Source organism: Mastigoproctus giganteus, chromosome 11 (genome assembly GCF_048544385.1).
Source record: "Mastigoproctus giganteus isolate SK-2022 chromosome 11, ASM4854438v1, whole genome shotgun sequence".
Taxonomy (NCBI): domain Eukaryota; kingdom Metazoa; phylum Arthropoda; class Arachnida; order Uropygi; family Thelyphonidae; genus Mastigoproctus; species Mastigoproctus giganteus.
In genome coordinates this window covers 131,162,878-131,175,323 of record NC_143585.1, presented here as the reverse complement: position 1 = coordinate 131,175,323, position 12,446 = coordinate 131,162,878, and the positions used below count along the sequence as shown (strand labels likewise).

Below are 12,446 nucleotides of genomic sequence, written 5' to 3'. Positions count from 1 at the left end.
CATCCTGCACGTGTGGCTTTTGCGCAGTGGTTTCTCCAAGAAAGTGTTCAAGACTTGAATTTTCCAGCCTATGTTTTGTTCACGGATGAGGCTTATTTCACTAGGGAAGGCTTATTCAATCAGCACAATGCTCATGTGTGGGCTCACAACAACCCACGCGGTGTGCGCCCCCATGCGGAACAAGATCGCTTCGCAATAAATATGTGGGCAGGTATGGTCGGTGACTGCTTTTAGTCGGCCCATACCTGTTACCATCCCGCATGAACTCCGCTAAATATCGGATCTTTCTTGAACAAGTTCTGCCAGGGTTACTTGACGATGTTCCAGCAAATGTGAGACGCAACATTTGGTTTCAACATGACGGGGCGCCTGTCCATTATGGAAGGTGTGTTCGTGACCATTTGAACAGGCATTTTGGGCGTCGATGGAGAGGCTGGTGTACCCATTGTCTGGCCCCACACTCACCTGATTTATCGAGCCTTGATTTCTTTCTGTGGGGGAGGGCCTCAAATCTATCGTGTATGAATCGCCTGTGGAGACGGAAATGGATCTCGTGGCGAGACTCGTCTGCACTGCTGCTACTGTCAAAGAAACTCCATGTGTGTTTGACTGTGTCCGCCAATCCATGCTGCGTCGGTGTCACGCATGCATCACGTCTCATGGTAGAACCTTCGAGCATCTGTTGTAACATCATGAAATGCATCCATCTCATACTCCATTGTTAATATTATGTCAAATAAATGTTTGCCACTAATTACTGTCTTGTGTCTGTTTGTTATTTGGTTTTTAGGAGCATTAGCAACTAAGGCCATATTGCTCCGGGATATGCAGTGGTCATTCCCTGACCTTTCCGCATTCTCCGTATTTGGTGGTGACGGGCTCGAACCCCGGTCTAATCAAGAAGCGTGTGCTATGCACTGCTGCTCCTTCCCACCTGGCTACGGAGGCGCCGCACTGTCTTGTGTCATTTCTGCTTCTTGTGCCTCTGCTACTACTTTCACGTGACGTTTCCGGTTATGGGTTCCTATGCGATTCGCATTCCTTTAGATGTTACCTACCTCCACTAAGCATTTGTACCAATATTTTTGAGACACCCTGTATATATATATATATATATATATACACTTTTTTTTTTTTTTTTCATTTGTAAAAAACTTTGGATGTGATAAAACAAATTTCAAATAACTTTCAAAATTTCCATAAAAAATGTAGATTAGCTATAAAATCAGAGAACTTCTCTTAAATGCAGATGCAGACTGGTGTAATTTGTTCTGACCTGATGTTTGCTGATGATAGTGCTATCCTTGCCGGTAACGACGCTGAAGCCACGGACATCCTCTACGACATTGCCCGCATTGCCCGGCCATACGGTTAGAAGATCAATGCTGGTAAGACAAAGGCCCTGACAACAGATGGGTCGCAAGCCACCATCTATCTCGAAGGCGTCCAGATCGAGCAAGTGCAGGACTTTAAATACCTTGGGTCGCTGGTCCAGGAGAAGAAAGTTGCATCCACCATGGAAATCCACAGCAGAATTGGACAGGCGGCCACTGCGTTCGCCTCGCTCAAATGGTGTCTGTGGAAGAGGACCAACATTTCCACAAAGACTAAAATCCGACTCTTCCGGACTTTGATCCTGCCCGTTCTTCTTTACGGATCGGAAACATGGATTTGTCTCAAGTTAGATTTGAACAAACTTGAGGTATTCCAAATGCGATGCCTGCGGCAGATCTTGGGCATCTCTCTTCGCGACCGCATCACTAATGATACCATCCGCGCCAGATGCCAACAGAACCAACCATTGCCAACCAAATCCAGAAGCGAAGGCTCAGATGGTTTGGCCACGTATGTAGAATGGGCACGAACAGAATACCATCCACACTCCTTTGGAGACAACGACCCACCCAATGGAGCATCCAACGGATCGTGCCTAGGAAAACGTGGGCCAAGCAAGTGGAAGATGACTTGAAGAGCCGACGTCTCGACCTTAACCAGGCCAGGACTGAAGCCATGGATCGTAAGGTATGGAAGAACATCACAGAGCAAGTCCGAAACCCTGCGACACCTACAGCAGCATACTGGTTGCGTGGCCAACCGCCTCCCCCAGCTGCCAGCTAAGGACCAAAGAAGAAGAAGAAGAAGAAGAATTTGTTCAGTCCTCCTTTATTACCCACTTTGTATAACACCAGTTGGAAGTTTACTCCCACAATCAATTATTGTTTGGCTGAAAGCAAATTACATTATATCAGTCCTGTAACCAGCTTTTTCAAATTTACATTTATGATCTCTTGTGTGTGTTGCCCAAGATAAGGATGCATGCCATCAGCATTTAGTTTATTTGATCCACTTAACACTTCAGTCAAGTTTACAGTGGATGCCTAGGTTATAGATGCTGCAATTTGTAGACTTAACTCTTTCTTGGTAAAAGTATCATTTAGTGCCCTCTGACTAATCCTTCTTGTAACTGTTACAATTGAAGGGGGAGCAATAAAAGATTTTTTCTCTCTCTAATCTTGCTGCTCTTCTTTGTAGCTTGTTCCAACAGATCTGTATCCTTTCTAAAATGAGGCTTTCAAATGTGTATGCTTGCAGTACTCTAGATGCAGCTTAATCAATACTTTATGCAATGGGATAATCACTTCTTTGCCTCTGCTGGCAAAATTCTTGTGTATTTTTGACAGAACCTATATTATGCATCTAAAAGCTTGTATAAGTAAAGCCTAATTAAAGTACACAAAAATATTTTAAAATCCAAGTTAGAAATGTTCACCTATATCAAAGTGAACAGTTTATATAACCAATGGTGACTGAGGAATATATATACAGTGGAACCTCTATATTCGTCAAATCAAATATCGTCACATTTTTTTGGCAAAAAAATGCTCCGATATTCGTCCATAAATCCGATATTCGTTACGAAAAGTCACCCACCACAAAGTCATCCTAGCCTTGTGCCGCCCACACAGTCAGTCAGCCCCGTGCGATAGCCCACAAGTCTGCCATGCGAGATCGTTCACAGTGCACATCACCTGTTATTTTCTGTTTGAATTTTTTTTTAATTTTGCAATTTTTTGCAGTTATCTTTGTAAAAAGAAGTGACCATGGCCCCAAAAAAGTGGGGTGAAGAAAAACAACCAAAAAGGAAAGCTATGAGAACCACAATTGAGTTGAAAAAAGAAATCATTGCTAAGTTTGAAAGTGGAACATGTGTTTCCAAACTTAGTGTTAGAATTTAACATGCCGAGAACTACGGTAAGCAGCATAATTAAAAATAAAGAAGCAATTAAAGCGGCTGATGTGGCAAAAGGTGTAAAAATTCTTGCTGCTAAAAGATCACAAACATATGAAGACATGGAAAATCTTTTATTAGTATGGATTACTGAAAAGCAAATGGCTGGTGATAGTATTTCAGAATCTATCATCTGTGAAAAAGCAAGGCAGTTATATGATGACCTGCAGCAAAAGAACCCAGGAACTAGTGGTGATTTCATGGCAAGTAGGGGCTGGTTCGAAAAATTTAAAAGGTGAACGGGCATTCATAGTGTAGTTAGGCACAGAGAGGCTTCAAACTCAAATGCAGAAGATGCTAAAAGGTTTGTTGAAGATTTCAAAAACTATGTAGACACTGAGGGATTTATTCCTCAACAAGTTTTTAATTGTGATGAGATGGGCGTATTCTGAAAAAAAAAAATGCCTAGAAGAACCTACATTACAAAAGAGGAAAAAGCACTGCCCGGACACAAACCAATGAAAGACAGATTAACACTCTAGCTGTGTGGTAATGCTAGTGGAAACTGCAAAATTAAACCACTGCTTGTTTATCATACAGAAAATCAAAGAGTTTTTATGAGGAACAATATCATAAAAAGTAAACTAAATGTGATGTGGAGGGCTAACAGTAAGGCTTGGGTAACAAGACAGTTTTTCCTGGAGTGGATTCACAAAGTGTTTGCTCCAAGTGTGAAAGCTTATCTAGAAAGTTATAATTTACTTGTAAAGGCCCTCTTGGTTTTGGACAATGCTCCTGCTCATTCCCCTGGCTTGGAAGATGATTTGGCAGGGGAATACAGCTTTATTCGCATTAAATATCTACCACCAAATGCAACTCCTCTAATCCAACCCATGGATCAGAAGGTCATTGCCTGTTTTAAAAAAAACTTTACACAAAAGCCCTGTTTCAAAGGTGTTTTGAAGTGACGTCGGAGACAGAACTTACATTGAGATAATTTTGGAAAAATCACTTCAATATCCTCCATTGTTTGAGGATAATTAATAAGACATGGGGGAAAGTGTTTTCCAGGACAATGAACTCGGCCTGGAGGAAATTGTGGCCAGAGTGTGTGTGTGTCAGAAAGAGACTTTGAAGGTTTTGGATCAGAGCCTGTTGTTGATGAAATTGTGTTTCTGGGCAGGTCCATGGGATTGGAGGTTGATAATGAGGATGTAGAGGAATTGGTGGGGGACCATAGAAGGGAGCTCACCACAGAAGAACTGTTGGACCTTCATAAAGAACAGGAAGCTGAAGCAGTGGAGGAAATTTCATCAGAGGAGGAAGGGTCAAGTTAAGGCAGCATCCCAGCTGCTGACATTAAGGAAATGCTGTTCAACTGGACCAAAACGCAGTGTATGGTCGAGAAGTTGCACCCCGAACACTGCCGTAGTTAATCAAAATAAATTCATTCAATGATAATGTGATTGGCTACTTTCGGAAAATTTTAAAAAACAGACAACATTGGACAAGTTCTTTGCTAAATTAAGTGCTAGTGAATCATTGGGAAAGGGACAAAAAAGACATCGATCACCAGAGTTGGAGTTACAGTACCTGATGTTTTAATGGAAGGTGACTCTCCTTCTAAACAATACATAATTCCTTTCCTCCTCTTCAGCTTCTGCCATCATCGCTCCTCAGTAAAGATAAAGTTCTGGTTAAATTTTTATTTACGTATTAGATTCGGGGCTTGGAACGGATTATTCCAATTTTAGTTAATTCCTATGGAAAAAAATTGATGTATTTTCGTCCGTCCCTCAGGAATGGATTAATGACGAATATAGAGGTTCCACTGTATATATATATATATATTTTTTTTTTTTCGAGATTATAACAAGTAATGAGATCCTTCCGTTCACTTTGATATAGGTGAACATTTCTAACTTGGATTTTAAAATATTTTTGTGTACTTTAATTAGGCTTTACTTATACAATTGACATAGTTTTTGATGCATAATAACCCTGCCACTTGGTCTTCTGTCAATTAATTTTGACCTACATTCATTCTATATGCTCTTATTGCTCTGCTGGAACAGACTTCTATCTGTTGTTGTGGAAGTTGAAAGCTTAAATAAATTTAAGGCTGAACTAGACAAACATTTGGAGTGACCGGATGGGCGAAATGGAAAGTTTCTTTCTTTTTTTTTTTTTTTTGGCTGATGCTGTATAAGCTTGCTTCCTTGCATCATATGTCTCAACTAATATGCTAATGCTATTTTCAAAGCTGGAACCCTTGATGGCCATTTTATTACTTCTTGATCTAATGGACTTGACACTACTATATTCAATCACTTATATGAAATATGTATTTTCATTTTTTTGGACTGTTCTTTTTTTTTTTTTTCCAAATACCTTCAACCTTTCTGACTACAGAATTTAATTACTCCAAATATATTTTCCAGCTATCTATTTGCACTATATAATTTCCGCTATATGTTTTCTGCTGTGTATATGCTTTTTCCTGGCCAAAGTTTCACTTATATATTTCTATGCACTTACTTGATAAAAAATGACTACAGAGGTCACTAACTGTACCTTCTTTTTACAGCTTTCTTTCAATTCCATTTTCTCACTATAACTTATTATGAACTCCAAGTGCTCACTCTAAAGTGTTACTGCCTTAGTTTCTTTTATTAATCCAATTTGATATTTTCTCACTATTATTTCCCACCTCAAAACTTTTTGCTGTGCACTACTTGAAAATTCCAGGTATCAATTTTATACTCTATTTTTAAACAACTTTCTGCTTTCTCATAATGCTTTACTTTATGCTTTTGGTTTTATTTTTCAACTCTTTTTATTTTTTAGTTTTATTCTTGGCTCTCCATTTTTCGGCTTCCTACCATGCAAGCATTTGGTATGTCTCTTTTTCCTACTAACTTTTGCGCAGTCAGGGCCCTTACTAAAAGGATGGGCTTCAAGATCCCAGCTAGCTCAGTAATTTTAATATCTTTTTCTTAACTTTTTATCTTTATACTTTCTACTTTTTCCCATTCATAAAGCTATTAGTGCAATACAAGGGTGATACAAAAGTTCCTGCTGTCCTTAATCTCTTGCTATCTTTGCCTGCTTTTATTTTTATTTACATTTTTATTCCTTCCATATTCTCAATTCACTCCCTTGCCTTATACCATTTGCTCACACAATTTTAAATCTTAAATTTTACATACACATTCTTCTTAAATTATATATACATATTCTCACTGAATTTATTCTGAATTGCATCATTCACTTATAGCCACTTATTTTTACATATAGTTTGCACTATAAACATTTACAGGCACTCCCCGACTTACACAATATTCAGCTTCCATAAATTTGATTTTATGTAAGTTTTAGCTGGCCGGTGTAAACTTAAAAAATCGTGGAAACACATTTTGCATACTGTAGGAATAAATGGAAGTATTGTGAAACCATCGCAATGTGAACCCAATAACACATTGTTTTTTTGGTAATTCATTCCAAGACCTCGGAAGTTGAAATTTTCGTTATATAACTAAGCTATTTATCTCTCTAAAAGGTCATTTTTACAATGGAGCGCTACCCTTTCATTGTTATCATATGTTTCATTATAAGAATCAATTTTGAACGCCTTTGTTGATATTTTTCTAAAGAACATTTCTGGATGTCACAATGATAAAACAATAAAAACAATTTGCAATTTCCAGTTTATTGGGCTTTTCTGTTAGTGCAATTATATCCTGATAGAATTGTGTGGGTTTTTACATTATTATGATGAAATGTGTTCTCCTTCTGAAATCTTCAATCATATAAAAAACATAAATAAATTTTCAGAATCTTCTCTTCATTCCTATTTACTTATTACAATGATGAACGAAAAGTGACCAACGGAAAGTGCAAGTGGTGGGCAGTGCTAGGAAACCAAACAAAATTGATTTAGAAAAGATGATGAAAATGATTAAGAAGTAAGAAGCAGGTCAAAGTTTGTCATCTATTGCATGGGAATTAGGTCTTGCTGCTTCAACAGTGAATACTATTTCAAAGGACAGTGCATATATAAAAGAACATGTAAAAGGCTCAACACAGTTAAATAAGATCAGATTCAGAAGCAAGTGTTCCCAAGTCTAATGGGCATTCAAGCAAAAGCAAGAAGTAGTTATGAAGATATTAAGGATAAGTATGGCAAACCCCAAGTTAAGTTTGTGGCAAGCAATGGGTGGTTTAATAGGTTCAAGTATCGTCTGGTTTCCACAATGTTAAAGTATGCAATGAAGTCGCCAGTGCTGATTCTACAGCAGCAGAGAAATTTTGTGATGTGTTCGGAAAAACCCCTTTTAAATTTCCATAGCCCTCAACCTCTGCAGCGATGTATTTATCAGCTGGAGACATTGATTCTGGCAATGATGCTTGAAAGGTAAAATTTTCTGAAGTTATGCCTGTCCCGTCCCTTTTTTGTAATTTTGTAATTTTTTTAATTGCACACTTTTGTAATTTTTCTTATGCATGAGATAAAAAAAATGAATAAATAATTCTTTTTTTGCATATTCGTCAAACATTTATTTTTTGCTTCAATCAAATTCAGCAAGCATAGTTGCAAGCGCTGCATAAGCATTTAGGGAAATTCTGAATTACGTAAAACTCGACTTATGCAGAGTTCCATGGAACGCAACCCTCACATAAGTTGGGGAGTGGCTGTATTTTTATTTTTCTATTTTAATTTTATTACCACTATACTTCTTAATTCACCTTAATTTATTTTGCTATAAAGCATACACTGCTGTTGAGATCACCTTGTACATATTTTGTGAGACTTATACTACTTTATCCCTCTTTTGATCTCGCTCAGTTTTATTCTTAAATTTGCTTATCCTCCACAGGTATGGACAAGAATAGAAATGCAGTTCTTGATACATGATCGGGTGTATTCCCCTGATCATGTATCAATTTTTACTTTTAGCTAACATCAGATTTGAATTTTGTTTGCTCTACCCCTTTTTTGAACCTATAACCAAAATTACCCACCCATATCTGATGCTGGCTATAGCTCCTTAAATTCATTAAAAAAAAAAAAAAAAAGGATTTTCATATTCTTTCTATTTTCCATGCATACAATACTTCCTATTTCTGTTATCCTTCTCCTACTAGTTATGGCATTTTGTGTAATTTATGCTTCCATCTTCACATTTTTTAACAGATCTATTAATTCCACCTTGCATATATAAACTTTTGTATCCTTTGCTGCTGCTGCTGCTGCTGCTTTGCGTGCTCAGATGCATTTGTTATATTATCTTTATTTTTAATCTCTCCATTGCTAGTTTTTAACCCAATATAGTTATTTCATATATATACCGACTGAAAAAGAAACTGAAAACTGGTGGTCCCCACGAGGTATTATGTAGGTATTGCTAATGCCAAGTTAATTCAGTGTGTGCGCGTGCGGATGTGTGTGTGTGTGTACTGACTGAAAAAGAAATTGAAAATTTTTTTATAATTGTTATGCAATCCACACTTCAATCAACTGTGAACACTTACCCATCATAAGCACCACTGACAATTCGTTTGTTGTCAAATCGTATGCATCTTACTAGTTCTTCATGGCCTTCCAAAACTCTAAGGCAAGCACCACATTCGATATCCCACAGCCTATAAAATTTATTCACTTATTTTAAATTTAATCAATAATACAAACATAATTTCTTAAAAATTTCAAGATATAAATATCACTCTTAAATAAAACTCTGAAGATTAGTATTAGCATTAGTAGAGGCATATGATGCAAGAATGCAAACTTATACACATCAGCCAAAAAAAAAAAAAAAAAAAAAAAAAAACACAACACATTTCCCATTTCACCATCCATTCGCTAAAAAGGTTTGTTCAGTTCTTCCTTGAATTGATTGAAGCTATCAACTTCCACAACAACCGATGGAAGTTTGTACCATTGACTACCTGCTGGCTAAAGGCAAATTTCCACACACATCTATTACACAACTGACTTTCCTCAATTTGATTTATGTCCCTTAAGGCGTGTAATCTGAGCAAGGGGAAGAATCCCATCAACAATGAGCTTGCTCAAACCATTCAAGGCCGTATTCAACACCTCAATCAGACTACCATGCAGGTGCCTAGTTTCCAGATGCTGCAATTTGCAGCACTTAAGCCTTTCTTGCAAAGAGCAACCCATTGTCCCCCCTCACCAATCTCGCTGTCCTTCTCTGTGGTTTCAGCATTTTTACATCCTTCCTAAAATGAGGCCTCCAAACCTCTATGCAGTACTTAAGGTGTGCCTGAGAACTGCTTTATACAAGGGGAATCACCTTCTTATTCCTGCTAGCAAAATTACTGTATATCATTGACAAGACCCCATGAGCTGCTCTGGCAGCCTGTCTGCACTGTCAGAAAACTTCATATCTGACTGCACAATTACTCCCAGGTTTTCTTCATTCTCTAATACCTTGTGTAGTACTGCACAGTTGGTACGTTACTCTTGCTGCTACCCATATGCACTACTTTGCAATTGTGAATGTTAAACTTCAGTTGCCATCTCTCAGCTCATCTGCCCAACTTTTCTAGATCCTGTTGTAGTTGCATACAGTCATTACTGTCATTAACAACCCTGTCAACCTTTGTATTGTCGGCAAACTTGGACATTAAGCCTGATATACCTTCATCAAATGTGATAAATACAGAAAGCAACAATGGACCCAACATTTAGGCCTGGGGGATTCCACTAATAACATTAGTCCACAGATGACAGCATCCATTGATTATCACTCTCTGTCTTCTCCCACTCAACCATCCATAGCAGCAACTTGCCCTTAACGTTATACTGCACCAATATGTGCAATAGTCTTCCATGTGCAACAGTATCAAAAGATTTCCTGAAATTCAAGTATATGATAACAAAATTATTTTTTGCATCCAGTTCCTTTGTGAATGCATCATAGTATTCAATCAAATTGTTCAGACAAGGCTTCCCCTTAACAACTCCAAGCTGTGTCTGAACTATAACTTCAGTCTTGTCTAGACGATCCTGCAATGCTTCTTTAACTAGCGACTCCATTATTTTCCTCAGAACAGACGTTACACTAACAGGTATGTGTTCCCTATGTGAATCGGGGATATATTTGCACATCTCCAGTCTGTCGGGACCTTCCCTGAATCTAAGGATGCTTTCATAATTATGGCAAGGGTGCGATTACTTCCCTTGCTGCCTCCTTTAACTCCTTCGTGGATTATCCCGAGATATCTCGTTTTTAGTTTTAAACGTTATTTGGAACTACACGAAATATACCGGGATACAATAATACCTCCAAATTTACGATTGAAACGTATTTTCTTGGATATTTATCTGGCTAATTTTGCATTAGTCAGAGAAATCCCGAGATTTTCTTACGCCAGGCAGCAGACAACTGGCTTTCATTTTATTTATATTTACTTATTGTACAGCAATGTCAGAGCAGTAGCATACATTCCTATGTGCTGCTAGTAAGCAAAATAAAATTTGCCGTCCTAAATGCTGAATACTGATAAGAATTAACAATTAGAAAACAATATCAAAAAATATTTCGGAGCCCTCTTGAACTGCAGCCCATAAGTGATGCTTACCTCACCAATCCACTTGCAGCAGCCATGTGTCAGAATGTAGTTAGTTCACGATTATCGCTTGTGCATTTCACTTGATTTTTTAAATTTATTTATATAATAAGTAGTGAAGAGTGTTTTTCTGTTCCTTTCTTTTAGCTCAAGTGCTAATTTATTAAAAAAAATCTGTATAATTTGCACACTTTTTGGCATACACGAGATAACTCAGGATAGCCCAAATAGGTTATTTACTCCCATGTATTTTCTACTAAAAAATTAATAAAAAACACAAAAACTATACAATGAGTATTTGCATGATGCATACTTTCAATCTGTAAAATAAAAACAGTCAATTCATTATGGCACATTTTCAGGAAAAAAATCTTCCGGGAAGGGGTTAATATAACTGGATTGATCCCATCAGCCTTTCTTATGTTTAACTTCAACAATTTCTCCTTCACTTTACTCTCAGCTATTACAAAATCATTTAGCTCCCTGTTAGAACTTGATACACGTCTGGCCTCTACTTCCCCACAGAATTCCTCACGTGTGAATGTAGATGCAAAATACTCATTCAGTTTATCAGCTACCTGAGCAGGATCTTCAACAATCAAACCATCGATATCATATGGAACAATGTGATTCATCCCCTTCTTTTTAGAATTTACCTAAGTAAAGAAGTCTTTGCTTTTTTACTTTACATTCTTTGCCAAGAATTTCTTGTAATGTGCATTTCCTTGCCTAACCTCTTTTGTGATTTGATTACAGACTAGTTCATATATACTATAGGCTCCTGTGTTACCTGATAATTTATATGCATCCCATGCATTTTTATTCTCTTCCAAGAGTCTTATTAGTACATCTCAGATCCATTTAGGCCAAAACCTTGAACAGTATTTCTTAGTTGGTATGAAAAGCCTAGCAGCTTCCAACATTAATTCCTTGAATGCTACCCATTTAGAATTTGCTGTTGGTAACATCATCAGTTTGTCCAACTGTATAGAATTTACTGTATGAGAACCCCAAACACGAGAGGTATTATAACCTATAGTACTTAGTACCGTGCTTGGGTTGGAGGTTGAGAAGACGAAAGAAGATATTTGTTGATATTGGACTTGAACTTCTGTAGATTGTAATTTTCAGGAAATACGTATGAAGGAAGGTTGTTCCAGAAAACGGCAGTTGAATGAATAAATGAGGAAGATGAAAAGTTGGTTCTGTGGGTTTGAAGTTGGACAGTAAATGGATGTTGGCTGGTGGCAGCACGTGTTCGGACTGTTTTGAAAGAGAGAGCGGGAATTATAGAAGCCAATTCAGAAGAACAGTGCCCATGGAAGTATCTGTAGAAGAGGCATGCAGCAGAAACAGTGCGTCTCTGAGAAAGCGAGTGGAGAGACTCTGTTAGAGATGAATCATTAATTAACCTAACTGCCCTCTTTTGAATGGAATCAAGAAGCCTGAGAGAGGTTTTGGGGGCACCACCCCAGATGTGGGAACAATATTCCATGGCAGGGCAGATTTGCGATTTATACAGAGTGAGCAGCTGTTTGGGAGAAAAGTAACGCCGACACCGCGAAAGAGAAAACCAAGTTTTTTAGATGCAGAGGAAGCAATATTTGTAATGTGCTCGTGC

General features: G+C 37.8%; 1 protein-coding gene across 1 annotated transcript in view; it reads right to left on the bottom strand.

The window, feature by feature from the left end:
* The window catches only part of LOC150078435 (beta-TrCP-like), a 255,323-nt gene that overhangs the window by 47,957 nt on the left and 194,920 nt on the right, over positions 1-12,446 (bottom strand). The window contains exon 9 of the mRNA XM_090384331.1: positions 8,762-8,872. Coding sequence (XP_090240457.1) covers positions 8,762-8,872 — 111 coding nt within the window. The remainder of the gene's footprint in view (positions 1-8,761; positions 8,873-12,446) is intronic.